The 24,670-nt window shown below is 41.9% G+C and overlaps 1 protein-coding gene across 1 annotated transcript in view; it reads right to left on the bottom strand.

Moving 5' to 3' along the window:
• The window catches only part of tox (thymocyte selection-associated high mobility group box), a 48,498-nt gene that overhangs the window by 5,256 nt on the left and 18,572 nt on the right, over positions 1 to 24,670 (bottom strand). The window contains exons 3-8 of the mRNA XM_068738162.1: positions 20,882 to 20,992; positions 14,618 to 14,902; positions 5,202 to 5,447; positions 2,145 to 2,381; positions 1,643 to 1,723; positions 640 to 1,179 (exon numbers count right to left, since the gene is read on the bottom strand). Of these exons, the coding sequence (XP_068594263.1) occupies positions 640 to 1,179; positions 1,643 to 1,723; positions 2,145 to 2,381; positions 5,202 to 5,447; positions 14,618 to 14,902; positions 20,882 to 20,992 (1,500 nt within the window). The remainder of the gene's footprint in view (positions 1 to 639; positions 1,180 to 1,642; positions 1,724 to 2,144; positions 2,382 to 5,201; positions 5,448 to 14,617; positions 14,903 to 20,881; positions 20,993 to 24,670) is intronic.

Below are 24,670 nucleotides of genomic sequence, written 5' to 3'. Positions count from 1 at the left end.
TATATATATTTGAACTGCTTGCTCCTTGCTTTTTAATTAAAACGGAAGAAAAACTAAAAATGCTGGAAAATCCAATACGATATAATTTGATGGTCTGCATTACATTTCATGTCACTTCAACAACTACTGTGGGAGATCCGACTGATGGCCAGGTTGATCAAACAAATCCCAGGAAACACTAAAACCAAAAACGGACTGTGTGTGTGTATCAAAGCCTGATGTAGCTTCTTCCTCTGTGTCATAGAGCTCCAGCGTTGTCCATTAAAAACTCATCATCTGTTGCCCTGGGTGTCATGTTCCTTCATTACCATGAACACACACACTGCTGTTTGTTTTGACCAAATCTCACACACACACACACACACACACACACACACACACACACACACACACAGTCCTGCTGCCACAGACACTCAATAGAGCACCAAATGTGGATTAATCCACAGCAGAAAATAGTCCCCAATAAATGTTTCCTTCTGTTTGCGTAACCTTTTCTAAATATCACAGTGTCTAGTTGTTAAAGAAACATGCGAAGTCTGAAGGTATTTAGAGACGGACTAACACATTATTGGTTTTGGTCTTTTCATGGTAACTATCAATCAACAAACAATAAAGATGTACGTTCAGTGTGAGACTGACCTGTGTGATGCCAGGCGAGTGCGTCATTCCCAGTGCGTGTCCACTGAGCTGCTGGTGCTGCTGGTGCTGATGGTGCTGGTGGTGCTGGTGGTGGTGGTGTGGACTGTGCAGCCCCCCCAGGTGTGCCTGGCTGTGGAGGGGAGGGCTGACCTGGAGAGGAGGGGGGGACGCCGCCGCCATGCCGCCGAGGGACAGAACTCCCTGGTGGGGGACGCTGGGCCGCGGGACGGTCCCTCTTGAGGACAGAGCCTGGAGCTGGGGGTGGATCTGGGTGTGGGGAGGGGGCAGGTGCGGGCTGAGGCCAGGGCTCGAGGCGTGGGAAGGGTGCGATGGGTGAGGGTACGGCATGTACATGCTCGGGTGCTGATGGGGATGGGGATGGGGATGGGGAGGGTGAGGGTGGGCCAGTGAGCCGGAGGAATGGTGCTGGCCCGGGTGACCAGGGTAGACCGAGGGTTTGGGTGTAAACATTGAGGTAGAGGAAGAGGGAGGTGTGGAGGAAGAGTGGGGCGGCTTCATTTCAGATGGATCATTGTAACTCTGGAGAACAAGAAAAATCAGTTAGCAGGTTTCACATTGACCCATTTAGTGCCTCTGTGTTTTTAAGTGAGGTTCTTCTCCATAGTCAGTGTTTTACTACAGTAGATGAGGTTTGTAGAGACAAGAGCAGAGTATTGTTCTGCTGTGAACATATTTTAGACTCCTAAAAACATCAGTGATAGTTTATGCTCTATCTAGAATATGTTCACCTCTTTATGTTGCTGTCACAGCCTTTCTGATGGAGAACTGAAGCTGTTATCTATGATCTCTTCAAGGACACAAGACTATTTGAACAAAAACAGTCATTTTGTGTGACTTTGGTGTCTTAAAAGTCTCATCTACTGTAGTAAAACACTGACTATGGAGAATAACCTCATGCAACCAGCCTACTAAACATCCAAACTATCCCTTTAAGGCTCAAGTTAAATGCCAAGAACTCTGATTATGTGTGTGTGTGGCGTACCTGTGAGACCAGACTGGCTCTGTAGGCAGCCAGTTGCTTCAGATACTCCTTCTTGGCCGTCTCTGTCCTCTTCTTGTACAACTGAAACACAAACATTTGAATTCTCAACCAGCTACTGGGCTTTACATCTCTATCTCAGTTATACAGCATTTAAAAAATTGTACTGCATCAAATGATTTAATGCATGAAATGATCTCAGGTGTAGCCATCATGGGGCTCGCAGTGTTTCCCTCAGCTTACAGTTCTCTAACAACACATAACCACAATAAGGACTTCCCTACATCTATTCTCTGAATCTGAACTTTTAAAAATGCAGTTCACACGCCACTCTTGGCTTTTTTGCGAGATGCAGTGATTGGTAGTCTCAGTTGTCGTGCTAGAGCTCAGGTTTCCCTGCAGAACTGTAGGTTCCTGTCAAAACGACAGTAGTGCAGCTACTACTATAAGAGTGATGGGCGAGCAGAGAGGCACAGACACGCTAACTTAAAGATGGAGGACCTACCTGTTTCTGTTCCTCTCCCAGCCCGTCCCACATGGAGGCCACGATCTTTGACACCTCCCCAAAGGTGGCGTTGGGGTTCTGGGCCTTGATGTTGGCTTGGGTGTCCCTGAAGAACAAGGCGTAGGCGGACACTGGCTTCACTGGCTCATTGGGGTCCTTTCGCTTCTTCTTCTTTGGTGTTTTGGGTTTCTTGGAGATGTCCACTGTTGCTGGCCTCTTCTCTCCTCCACTGACAAGCTGAGAGGAGAAGAAGGCCGTTGAGTAGGACACAGGCAGGTACGGTCAGGACGAGGACATGGATGAACAGAGGGCTTTAGTTCTGGAGCACAAACGTATAATCAAACTAAAACGGTGGTATGTGAAGTAAATTACTGATATTTATAAAACATCATACTTCTTTTAAGAGTCATCACTAACCGGACATGACGGCGTGCTCGCTGTACCCAGCATGCCGTTCTGTGGTGTAACAGTTAATATTATAGGTAGCAGCGGACAGCAAGCTGTACCCAGCATGCCGTTTGGGGGTGTTACACTTAATATTGTACCCAGCGACGGCGTGCTCGTTGTACCCAGCATGCCGTTTGGGGGTGTTACACTTAATATTGTACCCAGCGACGGCGTGCTCGCTGTACCCAGCATGCCGTTTGGCGGTGTTACACTTAATATTGTACCCAGCGACGGCGTGCTCGCTGTACCCAGCATGCCGTTTGGCGGTGTTACACTTAATATTGTAGCGAGTGACGGCGTGCTCGCTGTACCCAGCATGCCGTTTGGGGGTGTTACACTTAATATTGTACCCAGCGACGGCGTGCTCGTTGTACCCAGCATGCCGTTTGGGGGTGTTACACTTAATATTGTACCCAGCGACGGCGTGCTCGCTGTACCCAGCATGCCGTTTGGCGGTGTTACACTTAATATTGTAGCGAGTGACGGCGTGCTCGCTGTACCCAGCATGCCGTTTGGCGGTGTTACACTTAATATTGTACCCAGCGACGGTGTGCTCGCTGTACCCAGCATGCCGTTCTGTGGTGTAACAGTTAATATTATAGCTAGCAGCGGATAGCAAGCTGTACCCAGCATGCCGTTTGGCGGTGTTACACTTAATATTGTAGCGAGTGACGGCGTGCTTGCTGTACCCAGCATGCCATTCTGTGGTGTAACAGTTAATATTATAGGTAGCAGCGGACAGCAAGCTGTACCCAGCATGCCGTTCGCTGGTGTAACAGTAAATAGAGGTCCCCTCTCAATACACTCAGTGTGTACATAAGGCACTACTAATAAATATGTCCCAGAGATCTCAAGAGCTCACACTTCCTTGGGTCCTCAGTGATACACAAACCGAGCCTGACGTCGATCGGATGACCGGTTGTGAAGAAAACCAAAGGACAAACAAACAGAGACTCTCACATGACAGACATGTGAACTCAACCGTTCTTGTTTGATGTCGAGCTCTGACTCAACCACAGAGTTCAGAGACGAAAACTCCTCAGCAGTCAGCAGAACCATGAAGACGAAACACAAACAGTGTCTGTCTGTCTGTCCCCTAGGACTGCTATATTCATAATATTATAGGCACAATCAAACGCAGTCAACATGTATGTAGTTTATTCGTGAAGGGAAAGGCATGATGATTTCATAGGATGTTTTCTCTGACGAAAGGTGTGATTAGGTGCTAATTACAGATAAAATAGAGGTCAACGTTCAACGGGTGTACTTAATTAGCAATTAATGAATCCCAATTATTAAAGATAATCTTTAAGTGCACAGTAGTTCAGCTGACCAAGCAGTAATGCATATAGGTCTCCACACAAGCATACGATTCAGTAAATATGAAGAATAACGTTTTCTTTGTCCCTATTTTCCCTGAAATGAGTACAAATTGACACCATTCTTAAGAGGAAACTGTGTTCTCAGGAAATAAGAGAGAGTTGATTCAGCCTCCTTTGACTCACTACAACTAGATATCCATGTCCTGGATGACTGCGACACGCACATTCTCCTGATTTTCACCTTTCTATGTACTAGTCATGGGGATAATGTGTCGACTAGTCTTACCAGTGACTAGTCTGTGCCCAGCTACAGCAGCTTGGTTTCTCCCCACTCGTGCTTCAGTTTTTCTATTTTAAATGATGAGCTAAAGCTTAAAGCTCATAGCTTCTGAAAACTTTGTTTCAAATGGTAAATTCTGGTGAAAATAATGGTGAAAATATGGGACGTAACCTTTTCCCCCACTTCAGAGCAACAAGAAGACAAATACAGAAACGCCTCATGTGAGATAACTTTGGCTTCATGTGTGTTCATGTCGGATCCCATCACACATAGAGATAAGCTGAATAAATAGGATTCAATGTGGGCCTTTAAATGAGCAATGTTTGAAAGGTGCCAGACACAAATATAGAATTTTGTAATGATTACTAAAATCTAAAGGCTAGTATATCAACATGAGTAATACTACATGTCGTGTAAGTTCACAGAAGCAGCCATAGTTTACATGTGTAGGAGTATTTTGTAAAGGTATAAGCAGCAATGTCCATTCTGTGTTCCTGCTGAAGCAAACACTACCTGGATACCTGCTTGTGATGGTGCCCATATACAAGTCATCCCTGTATACGTCACCAGTGAGAATGATACAGTGGGTAGATATCATCCAGCAGTACAGTAATGGTTTCATTTCCCCAGAATATGAACAGTCACTTTGGTTTCAGTGTGAGATACCGAACGGTGAGGGAGCTGATTTCCATCTCGTTGATATGCAGGGAGAACGGCTCTATTATGACACATAACATTATCATAAGAACTATCCACTGTCTGCACACACACACACACACACACACACACACACACACACACACACACACACACACACACACAAACAGCAGAACCAAATGCTTGCTACAGCCCAGCCAGATATGACTCAGTGACTCATAGAAACAAGAGAGTGTCTGTCTGTGAGTGGTTGTGTGTGTGTGTGTGTGTGTGTGTGTGTGTGTGTGTGTATATGTGTGTGTGTGTGTGTGTGTGTGTGTGTGTGTGTGTGTGTGTTCTTTTTTTCTTTACCCTGAGTCCGTCATCATTGTCGTCCTCGTGTGCTGAACTGGAGGGAGACGGTGTGGCGGATTTACTTCCAGGGGGTGAGGGAGAGTTGTGGGTAACGGAGTTCCCGCTCAGCCCCAGCTGGGATTGGTTGATGGTGGACAACTGGCTTTGCTGGCTCATGCCCGATTGGCTCCTGGGTCCGAGAGCAGCCTCGATTGGCTGCTGGCTGCTGGTGAACCGAGAATCAGAGTTCACCATCTGCTGCATCTGTGCAAAAAAGATAATGAGAGTTAGTGAATGAAAGAAAATATGAGGGTTCATTTGGAGTTTGATGAGCATGTTTTCATCTACTACAGTCTACGTCGTCCATCGGCTTTCCTTTGTTCCACTTGGCCTTTCATCTGCCCTTTGGTGCCATTAGTTCTTGTAGATTATGATAAAACGTGCACAGCAATGTTGTTCAATACAGGATGAGATGCAAAGTTACAGAAGAAACGTCAACTGCGGGCAATATGGGTTCAAAATTCAAAATCAAACTGACATTTAAAACCAAAGGTGAACTGTTTTTCCTCTTGGGTCCGTCTTGGTCCACTTTAAAGCGACAACACGCACCTTTTTGTCTTGTGACAGGAAATGTGTTGCCACTTCCACCCAGTCTCTGAGGTTGAACACACAACCTTCATCTTGTGTCTCTTTGAAGCAGCATCTGAGCCGAGTGTTCACTAACCGACACCCGTGAAACCACTAAAGCAGCGCCAGTACTCTCTCCTGTTTTCTTTTAACTTTGCTGTTCTTCCCTTCCTGTCTTCTACTATTGTCATTGCTGTGGCTTCTGCTTGTTTGGTAGAGATCTAAGCTGGATACCTGAGTGTAATTTTGCACAGAGATCACATTCAAAGCTGCTGTGCATACGATATCTACCTCAATGGTTCTACATGTTGCTCCGGATGAGCGTTATTTTAAGGACGGTGACTTGTTCAGTGTTACACTTATAGCATTGCTAACAAAGTGTACCCATACAGACCATCCAAAAGTCACATAAACCCCCTATAGATTCGGTCATGCTTTCCTGTTTCAATTTGAATTCTTTATTCATGAGTCAAACACATGAATGAAACAAATCTTATGTGATTCAGGCAATAATGTCAATTAGGCAGAGTCTTTGAACCAATTGCATATTAATATATCTCACAATAAAATCACAATACATTGAATCATAACCCCTGTATCATGATACGCATTGTATAGCCAGTTCCCCTCAGTAATCCTAACCCCGCAACCCGGCACAGAAATAGTGGAAGTCAATGGATGGATCCTCGTTTTCACAGCAGCAGCAGTTAAAGAGACACATACAGTATATGTTTCTCAGAAGCTGGTAGGGAGTGAAAACATGACTGCTGACTGTATGTTGCTCCGTGTCTAAACATCACTACCAGAACAACTTCATGAATGGAACTAGCTGGTGAACAGAGTGGTGTAATTAGCAGCTAAAGGACAGATATTTCTCTTGGGAGTTGGTGGAGAGCAAAACAGCTTTTAGTTGATATCAGACTAATTATAAAATATAGAATTTTCTGCCGGGTCTCTCAATCAAAACATTAACAAAGACGGAGTTTACTGACGTCACGAACTAGCATGGGTTCACGGGAGTTGTTGTCGTCAACAATTTTGCCATCATCGCGGTCTAGGGCTGGGTACCGGTCCTCAATAAGGTATCGATCCCAATAACCCAGAACCAAGTAGTATTGAGACTTCACCAGTCAAATGTCCGGTGGAAACGGGACGTCTCGGTGGGCTGTGAGTCGAGCTGCCGCTAACGTTGGCTCAGCTTGTTTCTCTGATAACTTAAGATCCAGGCGATCGATGACTACAGTCGTCCGAGTAAAACATATAGTTGAACACCAGCAAGTTTTAAAAAGTGCACCGTAAAAATGTGGCTTAAAAAAGTGGATAAAGTCAACGATGACCAAATGAAACAGACCGTTGCCTGGATTCAAATTAGAGATTTAAAGGGTTCAAAATTGTTACGTTGGACGGATGGATGAGAATTGTACAAGACTCAACAGTCAATAAAAGTCTAGTCATTTTTAGACATTTTAATGCAGAAAAGTTACATATTATACCTTTAAATGTCTGTTTGCCAACACATTCATACAACAGAACTTGTCATTGACACGGCTCTACTCTACCCCACATTCAGGTCGGTGTCTTGGATTCCATATTGGAGTGAACAGAAGGTGTGCTGAAACAGTATCTGAGCTACATAACGTGTTTATGTAACAGACCCAGCTGGGCTCTAGAACGGTCTACCTTTGCTTCACAGATTTTTCCGCGGTGCGCAGCAGCCCGGGATTCACTAATAATGAAATCTGATAGTAACCGTGGCAACAGGCGATACGGGTCAGGGAGAAGACGGGATCAGAAGTCATTTAACGTAAAGTCCCTCTCGTGTGTAAATACATCAGTAGAGACACTAAACTCCATTTGCTGCACTCTGCAGAAGTTGCTCCATCCTTTTATCTGGAGGAGACATTTTGACGGAATAGATACGAGCGCTGCTTTATTTCCTCCTGCAGCCACGGCAGAGCTGATGTACTGCTGGATAGAACGTGACCACATTTTAATGTCACATCAACATACGTGTTAATATAAACGGTGTCTTCTCTGCCATGAAGCAGCTGTTTCTGTTGAAAGACTTCTGCTCCTGTTGATTTAGAATTTCTCTTTCTGTTGATACACAAGCTTCAAGTGTTCAACATTGTGTGCATAGCTCCATCATTGTTTTAATACCAGTGAGCTACTTCTCAATGTAATGTGAGGACATTTTGTGGGATTTTTCTGATGCACCGTTTGTTTTGGACTCATCCCAAATGAATGACACTAGTATCTTATTAAGTGATATGTTTATGACGGATTCTTGATAGTCGATACTGTTTCTTCTCTCTACATGTGAAGCTCCAACCAGTTCTGAACTACATATTCAAAACATTTATCTTGGTACGGCAGCTTTTCTTCATTATGTCAATGTGCATTTTAAACTATTTTCAAAGAATTCTTTATGAAATTAAATTATGTTTTCATGCTGATGTTGTCAGCCTTTGGTGCCATGATGTGATGTTTATGATATTTGATTTATTGAGTGGTCATTGTAATACATTGTTTCCCCAGGAATGTTGTCCAGTGACACCCAGTTTGTACTACTGCAAATATATAAATACTGCAATAGTTTGATCAGAGGGCCATTGGCCCCATCACTGCTGTGTTTCTTCCTTTGGCTACAGAGAGAGACTTCAAATGAAAATCTTCATGACTGCCACTTTTGAGTAGTTTTGGACAAATAGGAGTTCTTTCATGGTGTATTCTGGTGTGTGATCCTTCCACTGTGTAAATCACTTCAGTAATGAGTCAGTCATCAGTGATATTCTGTCTATTTCTCAGGAAAACAAAACCTATACAAAAAGTGATTGCTGACATCTTCAGCATGGGAACTTTGACACCTACCGTCGCAAATATGAAGACGGGACTCGGTTGATGATGAGAATTTAGAGTTTCCTCTTAGTAAGCATCTAGTAATAGCGGATGTGGTCTGGTGTGCTGTGGCTGTGCCCCTCTCGGGAACGAGGTACCTGAACCCGGTTACCGGCAGCAGCCTTCTGCGGTATTTAGATGGAACGCCGAGTGACATTTCTCAAACACGGGAAGAGGTTTCGGATTGACGCAGAAATGCAGAAAAATAATAGCTGCAGTTTGGCATTGGTTGGGTTAGGACTTCGATAAATGTCATATTAGTCAGTCGAAATATCCTACTGCGATAATTCTCCAGAGAGCTTTAACTCTGAGTTCAATGTATTTGACAGCTCCCCATAAAACTGTTTAAACAGGAATTGTTTGACGACCTGAGGACCAAGCTGAGCTATCGACGATGCATCGTTAAATAAGAAAAATACTTATCAAAACTACTGATTACATTATATTATTAGTATTATTATAACAGTGTGTATTATATGATAAAACTGCAAGGCTCAGGATGTCCAATTGACACTTTGAATAATAAAAAGTGTTTCCTTGGCAAAATTAAAATGCACTTAAGGAAAATACGACATTTAAAGAACTGTGGTCACAAGGTCACTCAACAACACGTTGTGCTAACATTATCGCTTTTCAAAAACACTTTTTACCAATGTAAAAATAATAATAATAACCAGATTTTCCTTTGGGGGGGGAGATTTCTCTCAATGGCCGAAGAGAACAACAGAGGGGAACCCCCGATGAAGGCGAGTGATGACTGACTCGTGTCACGAGAAGGGAAAAAGCTTTGTCTCTCGCTCTCTTCACAGAGGTGTGGTTGATGACTGGATCTCAATATGAAAGCTACGGCGGTAAAATTCTGAATCTGTTCTTGATTTTAGTCTGCAGAAATCTGCACTCGTTTCTGTATTTCATGAATGAGTTTGCCCAGTTGTCGTTGAACAGTAGATGTTACATTGTCCATTCTTGTTTTTATGTCTTTCCATAAGAACTACGCTGATCATGACTATGACGCTGGTGTGGTTACTTGTGGTTACTCTTCCTCAGATTCACCCTTTCACAGTTTATCAAAGTTAAATGTAGAATTTTGGTCTTCTGAAAATGTCTCATTTGGCTGTGTTAAAAGACTTAAGAGACTAAAACACTCTTTTCGCTAGCCGAAATTAGCATCACAATTAATAGCACAGTTAAGTTGAATTACAGGGTACCAAGCTAGTGTTAGCTGGAACTTAGCGAGTCCTATGCTTACGGTAGCCTTGCTCCTCCACAGCTGCATCCTCCTGTCTAAATACGGTCACTTCTGGCTCCAAAGAAACAAGATGGCGACAACCAAAATGCCAAACTTCAGTTCAAAACGGTAGTCAATGAACCAGTGGGTGACGTCACGGCGGCTACCTCTACTTATTTTACCCAGCCCATGGCTACAACTTAGTTATTTTCCTTTATCGATTAATCTGCTGATCATTTTCTTGATAATCATTTGGTCGGTAAAACATCAGATAACACTGAAAAATGTACATCACAGAATCCAATTGATGGATTGTTGGATTTTGTACGGGCAACAGTCCAAACACCAAAATAATACATTTATTGTAATGTAGGACCAAGAAGAGCAACAAATATTAAGCATTTTTAAATGCTCAAAAAATATTTTAATAATTAATTGATTAACAAAATAGTTGTTGACTAATTTTCAACTAATCAATTAATAGCTGCAGCTCTCTATTGTTTTTGTGGTTGACTAGTAATTTAAAATGAGAAATCACACGGTGTCCAGAGCGGCAAGGTAAGGGTGGATTTCCCATGAATAAATTGTACATGTTCATAGGGTGGTGCTCTTTTCTTTGTTCATCCATGTCACTGCTCATGCAAACTCCTCAGCTGTGGGTAAATGAATCCAACAGGGCTGCTTGGATGAGAGTCGTCCGGTGAAATGACTATAGGTTGGATTCTTTTTGGGTTACATCCACATCATGACAGACAAACGACTCTCACCTACGATAGTTAAACATTAAACATCATGGATTATATCTTTGAACCAGGTAAGAACGCCATCTGAAAATCACAAAAAGAAGCTCTCGAAGCTAATCCCTTTAGACATTAACCTTCATTCAGACGGCAGACAGGAAATAAAAAAGAGCAGTCTCGATATTAACTGCAACCGAGCGGTCTTGCCTCTTCCTGGAATAACACACACACGCACACACACACACACACACAGTCACTTGAATCTTTCTAACCCCCCCCCCCCCCCCCCCCCCCCCCCCGATTAGGCCGAGCCAGGCACGGTTGCTAGGCAACCATCATTCATGGACTGGCAGTAAATGAATGTTAGTATGAGAATATAAAGGCGAGGTAGAGAGAAGCAGAGAGAGAGAAAAGGTGGGACTGAGACAGACAGAGATGGAAAATAAGATCTTCCCTTCAGGCCATTCAAATCATTATCTCCACTGTTACACGCTGAACAGACAGGTCACATTCAAAGACAAAGAAGAGAGTTCAATTAAAAGTTATTAAAAACGGTCTGTGTTATTTTATGGGTTGAGAGCTTCATCGTGAGGTTTCAGACACTTCATATTACAGCAGGTAGATTCAATATGGAGCTGAAGACAACAGACAGAACGATTCAAAGATCAAGAGTGGGAGGTGAGAGGTTTCATTCTTAATAACACGAGAGACATCTTTATTTCAGATTCTGACACACATATGCTGTCACATATATATGTCACCCCACTGAACACTCCGTTTCCCTGACAGTTGAAGTAAGTACAGGTCTGTGGAGGTGAGGCTTTCATTTCTGTAGTGTATGACACAATCAGCCACGTCTGAAAGTCACAGCTCAAAGCAGGGTTTTCACTTTACTGTGAAATGAAGACTTAAAATATGAGGAAAATGTCACATCGACCAGCTGCCGCGATTCAAATAACACCGCTCCAGGCAATAGCCCCCTTCACACGGTTAAAACTGAGAGAAATTTGAAAGAATAGAGTTAAAACATATCAGCTGGCTGTCACTTTAAATCATAGGACTCGCTGAGATCCACAACTCTCTTCCAGTAAATAAAGTCATAGTATCTCTGAACAAGACCCAGAGTGATAGTCCACCCTGAAATAAGCACAATCCAAGGAGAGTGTTCACAGTGTGTAGTCGCTGTTAGGGAGCTCTAACTCATCTCCGTTTCATTTGTGTTTTTTACAGTAATCAAAGTGTGATAACCTGCAGAGAACACAGAGCGTAAGTATGTATGTAAGTATGCATCTTTGGCAGTTTGATACCACCATCCTTGAGCTGATCTTTGACCTCTGATGGTGGAGCTGTTATACTGGACAGCATCCACTTAAAGGAAGGGTTGGTGATCTTGAGAAACTAGCTGGAGTACGCAAGATTTTAAAAATAATTCAAGGATAAAACTTAGTTCAGTGCTGCCAACTATTTTCAAATGAAAGTAGCTAGCAGCGTTAGCTCTCCAAGTCGCTAAATTTAGCAAGAACTGACAGGCCGTCCCTTCAGACATTCCCCTAAAATAACCCTAAAGAACATAAACAAACATGGCTATTGTTAGGACTCACAGCTGTTCAGATAAAAAGCTTGTGGACGACTACGGTGACGAGCAACGAGTGCATGGGCAGAATACACAGAGACAGGTAGGAAGACAGACAGGTAGGAAGACAGGTAGGCAGACAGACAGGTAGGAAGACAGGTAGGCAGACAGACAGGTAGACAGGTAGGTAGGTAGACAAACAGGTAGACAAACAAGTAGGTAGACAGGTAGGTAGGTAGACAAACAGGTAGACAAACAAGTAGGTAGACAGGTAGACAGACAGGTAGGTAGACAAACAGGTAGACAGACAGGCAGGTAGGTAGACAGGTAGGTAGGGTTCTTTTTTTCTGTTAAAGCATTTGATTTATTGATTGCTGTCGGGACTTAAAGGGAATTTCAACAAACATATCAAAAATGTTTTTGAGGATTACCAATCCTGCTTTTTAAGTGTGAGAAAGGGTGTTAATAGAAAAACAAGAAGCTTAGTCAAGTTTCCAAGGAGAAATACATAAAACATGACAGCCATAAAGGACCAGTGGTAAATCCATGAAGGAGTGCTGCATCTGAAATGACAGCAGCCAGACATACTTCACACTCTCCTGGTCTCCTGTGCCCTTGATTCACTTCTCTCCTGCGTTTATTTCCTTTCTTTAATTTAAAACAACCAATCTCTGTCCTCTATATAGTAATATATAGTAATATATATATATATATATATATATATATATATATATATATATATATATATATATATATATATATATATATATATATATATATACGCTAATAGTATCTTGTTGCTATTTAAATGTATTTTACTCTTCATTGAATTTGTAAATGTTTTTTCAAAATGCATTTCTTTGCATTAAGTACTGTAAATCTTGTAAATTGCCTCTGAATTTGAAAGGTTATTTGCACATTAACTTGCTCTTCCCACTGAATCACTTTTACTGCTCCTGCTCAGCAAAACATGAAGCAATGCTTATTTTAGAGAACATCACAATGAGTCAGCTCCTGTAAAGATTAAGAACATTTGGTGACTGGAAAACGTTTTGAATGAACGTAAAGTAGATTTCATCTGATGAAATGAAGTTTAAGTGTAAAACTTGTATCTATTTCAAATGTGTGCACAGATGCACAGACTCTGGCTGTTGACGTTTGCCCTTCACTGAGCAGAGTGGAGACTTCAAACCCCCTCGATGTATTGAGCCATGGTCTACGTGGGACGTAGAAAATGACTATATTGTGAAAACTTGGGTACAAATAGTACTGTTATGTTTTTTAAGCCGCCGGCTTGAGACTCGCTTTAGCGTTTGGCTTCTCTCGCTGTGGCTCTCGTGTTGCTTTGCGGTCCTCATGTTTGTAAGAGTCCTGACTTCATAGTAAACCTTCCCGTGACTCTACACTCATTGAATAAGTCAATCAGTCTATATATATATATATATATATATATATATATATATATATATATATAAATGAATAAATAAATAAAGGCAATATACATATTAGATAATACAAGTCACAATCTGATATCATATCACAGTACATCACCTCAGAGGGACACTGAGAGACTTCCTCATCATACGCATTAAGTGCACATTATTTATTTATTTATAAGCCATATTGCCTAGCACTACTCCTGTGGATATGCTGCACACTAACAGCCTTCATTCACGGGAGCATGACTAATAAACAACACTTTATGTCTCGGGCTGTTATTGTAAAACTGTAAGAAAAGAAGGAGGATCTGGTCTGCGCTGCCTTTGTCAACGTTGAAACCAGAATAAAGTTTTGCCATCTTGGTTGAACACAGCCCCCGTGTTGTTGTTTCATAAATAGCGGCGCAACTCAATAACGTGATTAGTTGATGCCTTTATTCGTGGTGCTGAAGCTCAGAAAAAATCAGCCTTGTTCTGAAACATAAAAGAACCCAGTATGTTGTATTTTCATTAGGTAATTTCCGCAATTTGTGTGAAACTGCGAATTAATCGCATGAAAGAAACCCCCCCGGTGTGTAAAGGCCTTAGGAATGGACTTTCAGAAAGGTAGGAGTCAGCAGTCAAACTTTAAAATGAACAATATTTGCATATTCAAATGTTCTGGGTCATGTTTTTTGTGGCGCATAACTCTCTTTCAGCCTAAAACCACGGTGTAATCAGAAAGTACTGTTATAAACATCTGTGTGGGTGAGCAGGGCCTTTGAACTTCAGTTGCTCACTTATGTAGTGGCTTAGCAGACAGAAGGTCACGTTTCCTAATGTCATGAATATAAATCCACCTTCAGAATTTGACTGCATGCTGTTCCCTCATTCAAATTTAGCTAAAGCTAAATAATCATTAATACGTGCGATCATGTATGAGCACTCACCACGGACAGCGTGCTGGTCATTGGGCCCCCATCCGGACTGAAGGTGCGGCCATCTTGGTTCAACATAGCAGCCCCGTCTTGGCTGCCGGGCATGCCGGGCAGATCCATGCCCTGCAGCTGGTAGGGGTGGTGTGGAGCGGAGCTGGAGGCGTTGTCCAGAGGGTGGTACGGTCCAGAGCGGGAATCGTGGGGGAGGTGGGGGGGCAGCATGTGGTCTGGCAGGGTGGGGGGAGTGATGGGCGGGATGTTGAAGTCCTCATCGCCCAAAGCGCCCACTGAGTAGGACTGAAGAGAGACAGGAGAGAGAGAGACAACGCAATTAAAGACACCTGGAAAGGTACACTTTATAAATGTCGTCTTCACTGATTGGACAAAGTTTAGGAGAAACGTGGTAGAGGTGGGAGGATAAGAATTACATACGGGGCTAAAAGAGACCAAAGTGTGGTGAAACATCACTGTCAGAGATAATAGGAAACACTGCCCCCCCCCCCCCCCCCCCCCCCCCCAATACTGAATCCAGTCCCTGTGTTGTGTCATGATGTCATTCTTCCTCAGCCCAGAGCTCCTGTCAACAACTAATTATCACTAATGATATTCCCAAAATCATTCAACAGCAGAACAACACAGTTGTTTATGTGTACTAGGCTCCTTTTTGCCTGAGAGAATACACACAGTGTGTACAAAAAATATATATCTGAGCTAATCTGACGCACAAAAAGAAAACCAGCGGCGGCGCCTTATATGATAATAAATTATTCTGAGAGCGAAGACAAATGAAGAGGGAAATGGAGTGAGAGAATCACGCAGGAGAAGAAGAAGAGTGAGAGGGTGAGAGAGAGAGAGAGAGAGAGAAGCCCTCATACTAATCTGACAGAGGAGATCTTTTATGGAGACTGACAGCCTTTTCTGCTTGGCTAGCCACACCAGTCTCCCCCTCTCCTTCTCTTCGGCTCTTCATCTCTCGCCATCCCTTCTCCTCCAGCCCTCTTCTGCCCTCTCGCTCTTCTCTGCTCATCCTCAATTTCTCTTTCATCTCTCTCTCTCTCTCTCTTCTACTCTATCTCAAACCCAATATGCAGCGTTGAGTTATGAGTTGCGTGACTTGTGAGCTGAGTGATGAGCTAGGAGCAGAGCATGTGATGTGTGCGCTCACTACGTTAGTTTGGCCCGTTAATGTAAAATGTAGGAAACAGAAAATATGGGAAATGATCACACCTTGCACCCTAACCACTAAAAAATGCCTCCTATTATCTCGCTGTGCATTGTTCATTCACAAGGATCCATTTGTAATCTAAATGTTTCCCTCCTTCCCTGCTTCTGTTAAAAGCCACGATGGGAAGGAGACCGAGGGTGTCAGTACACTTGGAGCGGTGGAATACATCTGATGTGTCAGCAGTCCGCACAACACATCTCCTCACTTTAGTGCTGATCCTTCAACCAGCAGCCACATTTGCATTCACATGCTCTTAATTTGAAGGAACAGTCCGTGGTTACACCTGTCTTTTTAATGTGACTTTTGTGATCAGATTTTTTTTGGTAATCAAAGGAGCTGCGGATGAACACTGGATGAACCATCGACTGTATAGAAGTGGAGGTAGTCGTAGCAGTTTTAGAGCTTTTAGATTTTTGCAACCAGTGAGCGGAAGTTACCATATTTGGACTGCAGTGGAGTGTCGTAGAGTATACAGCTCTTGCAGCGTTAGCGACCTGTCAATCACCGTGTAGCACCGCCCTAAAGCATCCCCTGCTTTATGGTCTGTTTGACTCTAAATGGACCATAATGTACTAAATGAACATCATGCTGTATTGAAGAAGACTTGAAACTAGAGATTGAGACCATAAACTCATGTTTACAATGTTTACTGAGGTAATAAATCAAGAGAGAAGTAGAGTAATTTTCTCATAGACTTCTATACAACTAGAGGAGTCGCCCCCTGGTGGACACTAGAGAGAATGCAGCTTTAACACATGAAGCTTTGACTTCACTTTACAGAACCGGAGGTTGCCGCCTGGGACAAACACATTAAAAGTCCACCTTTATTTTTGCAGCTTATTCTTCCTCCCTGCAGTTTTAGTAGACATGTTTTTATTAACAGCTGCTAATTCGGTTATAAACACATTTTCCTGTAAATTCTACCTTTAGGTAACTTTACTGTCAGCTCACACATCATTCTTTGTATTCATTTGACAGATAACAGTGTAGAAAAGGGAGAGAGAGAGAGAGAGCAGTATGACATGCAACAAAGGTCCCAAAGCTGGAATAGAAGCAGCGATGTTGTGTTTATACTGCATGTACTGTACCTCTCTGCTACCAAGGCTCCCACGCCTCAGTCCTACATGAAGTGATGTTTGAAGTGTCACCAACGTATTTTATGATACTGCTGCCGTGCATTTTGAAGACTGCAAATGCAATTATTTTGAGCAACGTTTTGTGTGCAGGTGCTGACATACAGATGTACAGATAGATAGAACATTATTCATCCCAAAGAGAAATTGCACTTTTGAGATTTCTTTCGGTGTAGGGACGTTGGAGATGGCTTGAAGCAGGTACAGTATGTGATTGTATGTCAATGTAGTTAAATCTCTGCCTGCATTCTGATATGCATCAGTTCATCTATACACTGTAGTTTATTTTGAGCTGCTGTAAATACTAACTGGAGCACAGCATGTACAGTACATTAATCTGCGACTGAAAGTAGTCCCTAACAAAATCAGCAATTGTTGCTTAAAAAGGAGCAAAACAAAAACACAATGTTCAGCTGTTTAAGGAAATAACTGAGCCTTTTTTCATTTTTTTTAAAATTCAAAATAAAAAGTCATTTTTAAAAGATGTGTCCTCAGCAGGAACCAATGGGATTGTGGCTGAGTTTGTTAAAAATAAGAAAAATAAAGAATAATGACGATAACGATGACGTAGACACCCGCGATCGCTACTTGATTGGTAAAGTCTGCATTATTACGGAGGGAGCAGCTGTTAAAGGAGCGATTAGTGAGCGGCGTGATCAGCGGCGTTATCAGACCTACGGAGACGTCTGAAGTCACGGTTAGCGGCTTTAGGGAGGACGATGGACACAAAACGGAGGACTTTCCTGTCCTTATTCATGCTTATTTTGTTCTGCACAACTATTGTGAAGTCCGTAGATAAAATGTAAAGGAACAAAAGCAGTAAATGCTCTCCAGAAGAACAGAGACTTCAGCCACCAGCAGAGCTACGAGTGAGAACAGACAACAATGAAACCGAGAGAGAACGAGTGAGAGACGTGTGTTCACCACATTTATAGATCATAATCTAGTAAACTTTTATGTGTAAGTGTTGATTTTAAAGTAAATTTGATGTATGAGAGAGAGATATAGCAAGACCCACAGCGTTGTAACTAATGTTAAGTCTGAAAAATAAAACTTCTAAAACGTTCCACGAAATGTGTCCGTTTGAGTTCATAGAGGAAGAATTTAGAGAAGATCTTAAGTATCAAACATGGCCTTTTATTATTAAAGACTACTTTATTACTCTGTCGTATTTTGTTTAACTAAGCAACCAATCTACTTCCTGTTTACATCGGCACCATCACACCCAGTGTACGTGAATAGTCACGTGATATTACGTTTTCAGGCGATGTAGACTCAAATCTTTAGGGCCATTGTTTGCTCCCATACAATTACACCTATGTTTATGTGCTATCCAACTATCATCTGACCACGTATGTAGCGCATATCACACTATCACTGTGTCACATATCACTAAAGGTCAGGGGTAAATGGAGCCGTTTATTTCTTTGCATTCTTGTTAAGTCCTATTCTACGATCACAAACGTACTTTTAACTTTCTCCTGCTACATGTGTTTCTGTCATGTGTATCCAGCATTATACTGACGACACCGTGTTTATCTGGTCCTCACACACCAACAAGTCCAACAGTCTGTTTCTCAGACACAGCGTCCTGCTGGAGCTCAGCGCTCTGCATATATTACACTCTGTCTGTTGTCTGCCTCTCTCCGCCCTCGTCTACTCCCTCTATCATTTCTTCAAGTTCTGAATAAATTATCTCTCTCTCTCCCTCTCTCTCTCTCCCCCGTTCTCTCTCTCTCTCCTCTTCCATTCATGTCAGTACAATAGCCTGTTCCCTGAGCTCTGGGAGCTTCTACAGAGACTAATGTAGTCAGGATTAAAGTCCTTTCACACATGTTGTGTTCACATTACACACTTCTCACAACTCCATGTTCATGACTGTTTCATACAATATGAAAAAACACATAATGTCTGTTGGACATGAGTAACGTGTGACCATCAACATCAGTTTCTATAGAATGGTGATTTCATGTCTCTAGGAGGGGCTTTAATAGTTCTTAAATTAGAGTGGATTAGAATTGTCTAAATTGTACTTTAACTTCTGCATTTCCAGGGACTATTTATGTACAAAATGTGCATATCAATCTAAATATGAACTTATCAGGATAGCTGGCATATTTAAACGATCTGTACAAATTCATATATTGTTTTAAATGCATCTTTGAAAAGAGAGATTTGAGAAATCTGGGCCAATGTGCTGCTAACTGCTGTATGCTATGTTGTATTGTGTCACATACAGAAGTTGTGGATCTGATGATTTGAATATCAGAGTAACGTATGTGTACTTAAACAAGTGATTACCTAAGTCTTCCCTCTCTTCAGGGAAACAGAAGATTCATTCTGTGGTGATTTTGGCGGCCCCTGTGGACAGAAGGGGTAGTGCTTCTAAACACCAGAGTCCCTTTAGAAACGTAGACAGGTCCAAGGCTGCGGTGAAGCCAGATGCGAGTGAGTTTCTGATGAACCCGCTAATTGTTTCATCTGATGTTTGCACGGAATTGGACCCGGTGACAAGTACTAAGAATAACGATGTAGAAATAGCCAATATTCTCGCCGATTGTCTCGTTTACATACGTAGGTGATAGAAAGGCATCAGAATTACATTGAGACTGCATCATAAGCAGTTAATAGGTTCCTCATGGTAAACTTTAAATACATTCTACAGACACAAGGTACAGTATGAGTTTGATGAATGATGATTTTTTTATTATTTGTTCGCTCAATAACGTGAAAATAATCGTGTAAGATATGTGTGTGAGTGTATATTAAGTGTGGGTGAGAGCTGGGGGGGGGATTCCATTTTACTGTACAAGGCATCACAATGCACATATATGAGAGCTGAGGATGTAATGATTGAGCAGCACAGCACATATTTCATGTGAATCATAGCTGATTTATGCTGCTCATACCAGGTACAATGTGCTCTACACGAGTCACAGTTAGGCTCTGTAAAAACGTCATGGCACAACTGCAAAATCAGACGAGTAAAATGGCTCTTTTGCAAAAGCCACAAACCTTTTTGAGATGTTCATGTAACATTCATAGAACTGGCTTGTGAAGCCAAAGTTATACTTTCGCGGGGGTGATGTCAATTTCGTCGTCAGAGGGTGTTAACGTAGACTCTGTGCCGCAGAAAACCGCAGACTACAGATACTCCACTAGAGGAACTGTTCAGTCATTATCAAACTAGTTCTATAAACGTCAGCTTGTCCCACCGACGGAAGCAAAGTAACGCCACATAAACACATACAGGCCCCTATTTAAACTATATATAGCGCGTGGTCGAAGCCGCATGCCGATAGTACATTTAGGGCATGTACAACTCCACTTTTGCTAAATAAACGGCGCATAATCTGGATGCAAAGTAAGGCAAAAGAGACGTATTTAGTCTCCTCATTAATAACAGGTGTGTTTTGGGCGTAACATGAATTTAAGAGTGTCATCTCTCATTCCCTTTAAAAGCCTGCAGCGTTTTTAACTGTTGGTTTAAAGAAGCTAAACGCAAGCAAATATGGATTGAAGCAGAATATTGCATGAGATAAAAACACGTTGTGGTCAACCGTTCTCCCGCTCACTGCACACAAAGGGAGGCACACACGAGCAGCAATCTAACAGCACCATACATTACATTTCTCCTTTTATTAGCTTGATGATGTCATAAAATATGACAACAGACCCTCAATAGAAGTTTCGGATGTAAAACAATGACGGGTCTAAACTGCCGCTACAGATATGTTCCTTACCTGCAGCAGGTGGTGCAGGTCAGACTAGAACTGCAACTCTGCTTTTTGGCATATCTAATCAATGTTCTTTTTTGAATACATAAACAACACTGTTGGTGTATTGTTTGCCCATTTGAGCTCAGTGTTTGTTTGTGTGTGTGTGTGTGTGTGTGTGTGTGTGTGTGTGTGCATTTACCCAGGGCAGACGATGTGAGTCGGCCATGTGTGTGTCCCTCCTCCAGTGCTGGGAGGGCTGGTTGGGTGGAGTCACCTTGCTGAGAGGGTGAGGGGGCTGTGGCACACGGAACTGTGTGAAGAGCAACAAAGACAAACAACGGGTCACATGGATGCAGGGCAGCACAGGGTCAAAGGTCAAATGAAAAGGGCACTGAGCAGAGCAAGGACAAAGAGAGAGATTCTACACACACAATGATATTTTCTTTTTATTGTTGGCCGATATTGCTTTTACTTAAACACCAACTAACTGAACAGAGTTGACTGAAAGAAAGAGAGAGAGAGAGAGAGAGAGAGAGCGAGAGAGAGAGAGAGAGTCGGTCTATTTAGAGGAGGAACGAGATAAGAGGGAGAGGCTGTAAATAAATTGCTTGTTCATTCCCTCCACAGCTAATCCCTGATAAGAAAAGGTTACATGGAGTACTGTACAGCTGCAATGAAGGAAGAAAGACAAACACAGAAACACCGTGAGCACAATACAACACTGGCACCAACGGGCTAGTTACTTCATATTTTACTTTAGTGTACATCATTCTTTTCTTTTTTTAACACCAACATGCTAGACCTGTACACATATTAATATACATACAGCCTCCCACTACAACCACAACCAGTGAGCAGCTCTGTTACGCTGAGCAGGCTCTATATCGATTAAAGGAAATGTTCACTATTTGGGAAATACGCTTATTCGCTTTCGTGCCGGGAATCAGATGAATAGATCAATACTACTCTCATATCTGCCCGTTACATATGAACCTGGAGCCAGTTGCTGGTTAGCTTAGCTTAGCATAAAGACCAGTAACAGGGTTGTGTTTCAGACAGGAAGTCACTGCAGCAGGCCAACAAACAGTCCAGCTCGTCACTCCCTATAAAACCCAAGATGCTTGTTTTTACACTGTGTTCTTTGTACGGATTAAACAAATATATTTAGTTTGTATATTAGTGACTAAATAAGACAATTGGCCTCAATTTCTATTCATTTTCTGTGAAGAGAAGAAATGAGAGAAGTCAACTCCAGATGCACCAAACATTCTGAAGCTTCCAAATCGGCTCCTAAACACGACTTAAGGGCAGGTGTTGTGCCGTGTGCAAATACTGATACTAAGGGATGGCAGCAAAAACAAAAAAGGCTGTAAGAAGAAGAACTTCAGCGGTAAACATGTGGTTTTCCAGAGTGTCAGTACTGGTGTTATCGGCAAATCAAGAAGCATCAAGAGCGGCTTGTAAGCTAAACACACCCAATATCACCCGAGGCTTTATATACTCTTAGTGAGATCAAAGGTAGTATCTCTTTAACAATCCAATCATTAGAATTACTGTAAACATACAATATTATCAATTTCATCATACGATATTCATGCATTTTTTCATGTCCCTCAAATTTTAAACGTGTTTCCTTGCGTTGGACAAACAATTTGTGGACTTTGAAAACAAGATGTTTTTTTCTTATCATGTAAAAGTGCCCTCATAAAATGCTTCTTACCTAAGAGAAGATATAAAAGTAAGAAAACACTCGTGAATAAGAACAAGTTGTGGATCCTGCATGAGGCCCAGCGTTTCACTGAGCCTCTCTCTTTGTGCTTCAGGGTAACATCACACACTGCTGCTCCATTAACAATTCAAAAGAAATGACACGAGTGAAGGGTCACACTGGACTCAAATTGGTCACATTCATCACAACAACCTCTGACTTTATGGAAGCAATGGTACTTCAATAACACAGCCATAAATTCTATTCCTCACACTGCTCCCCGTCTTCTTATGGCACAGCAATATGAATAAAACATCAAAACATGGATGCCTATACCGCACAATATTCTCTACACTGTACCCTATGAATAATGCATCTCTGATGGTCTTTCTTATTAATATGGGCTTTGCTGGGCGGTGAGGTAATTCTGCACTAACAAACACATCTCTAGAGGCTTTCCACAGTGAGAGCAGTTACACCCACAGCCGTATAAAACACTCTGTTTGCTGCATAGCGCTGTTCCGGGACCGTTGCTTAGGAATCTAAAAACAGCTGATCTTTAATACCTTGGTCATCGCGCTGAGGTGACGTAACGCGACAGCTGTACATACACCATAAACCTTGATCGCTCACTCAATGCAATGGACGCAATGTTCTCTGGTGGAAATTTCCAGCCGTGTATCTATTCTGTGCACGTCTTATCCTGTTTAGCATCTCGAGGGGCTGGAGCCTTAATCAGCACTAATTTGGGACACTCAGAACAGTTTCAACTGTATGTATACAATATAAATACAGTATATATACTGTATATATGGTACATTTTTCATTCTGTAAAAATTCAAGCTAATGCTGGAAAAAAGATGGAAAATAAATGTATGAATCCTACAAATAACTATTTCATTTTGAATATCATTTAACATATATACTGATGATGAGTCTCAGCAACAGCTGTCGCGTGACGTCACTGCTGTACATTCTTCTTTGTGGAAATAAAGGCAAATGAGGAGGATGAAGTCTGTTAAAAAGCCCAGCTCAGTGTTACATGACGGGTCTATTCTACTGGTGGCCCATGATAGGCTCCAGAAGGGAGGTTAGTTAATAAAGTATCTATCTACCTATCTGAAGGGCTCTGCTGTGTGTGTGTGTTGGAGAGAGATAGTGTGTTGTTGGTTACTGTTATTGTCACTTGTTAAGGTTTTATTTTGTTTCTGACCTTTGTGATTTGCCTGGGTCAGATATGTCACATAAAATAACAATGAAGGGCTGCAGGAATGAGTCCCAAAGCATTTGTTCTACTTCCTGTTCACTCGTCTTGAAGTCAGTGAAGATTATCTTGCTGAACAAACCGTATATGTATCATAAAGTTGTGTTTGCCACAGAGTTTATTTTGAGACATATTTTAACCAGTTCGATGCTAACTTCCTGTTAGCTGCACAAATACATCATCGCTGCTGCACTCTATTGCCCCCGGTTACAGCTCTGTGCATCGACTTGTTATCCTGTTTCTGTGCTTGGGTCAGAAATGTGACCAAATATATATTATTTCAATTTTAAAATTGAATCAGTACAAATTGCATTTTTTAACATGGATTTGGATTTGTTTAAAATGTTTAATGTTTAAAAAGGGTTTTTAAATGTCTGGCCCACATGTCTTGGTGTTAAACTGAATCTGTAACTGAATAGCTCAGTTTTATGAGTTTGGGCCCTAAACAGTGAAAGAGAAGAGAGTTTCTTTACATTGAAGAGACAGAATTAAAGCTGTAGTGATCAGGGATCAGATAATCATTTCACTGTAACTTATGTGAACATGGAGACAGAGGAGGCAGGCCGTAGAGCAGGAAACCAGAGGGTGAGTGGACTATTCCACAGACATAGTTACACTATGAGAGGACTTGGAGGAGAGACGTTTTCAACATCTGGCTGGAATGTGTCTCGGATTTCAATCCGTCTTGAGCGCTTCTTGGATGCGTTTGTACTGAGCTTTGTTCACAGACGTATGAGCATCATTTCTGACTGACATATTGGCCACTGTGCAGGATAGAATTAGAGTTCAGAACATAATGAAAATTAAAAAATAACACAAAAACACCACATAGTTATGAATAATAAAGTTGTTTATCAAATCCAGATCTTCTTTTTATCAAAAAGAAACAGTTGAAGAAACTAAAAGTGTAATGAAAAGATTCAGTCAAGACAATAATGGTATAATTCTACTCTTGATTATTGGTTTTAAGGCAAATAATGGTACATTATTCAACATATCAAAAACATTTTAAACAA

The sequence above is a fragment of the Cebidichthys violaceus genome, unplaced genomic scaffold (assembly GCF_023349555.1).
Source record: "Cebidichthys violaceus isolate CVI_PGR_0920_01 unplaced genomic scaffold, fCebVio1.0.p SCAF_8, whole genome shotgun sequence".
Lineage (NCBI taxonomy): Eukaryota > Metazoa > Chordata > Actinopteri > Perciformes > Stichaeidae > Cebidichthys > Cebidichthys violaceus.
Note: the sequence above shows the minus strand (reverse complement) of the source record. Positions and strands in the feature narration are given on the sequence as shown.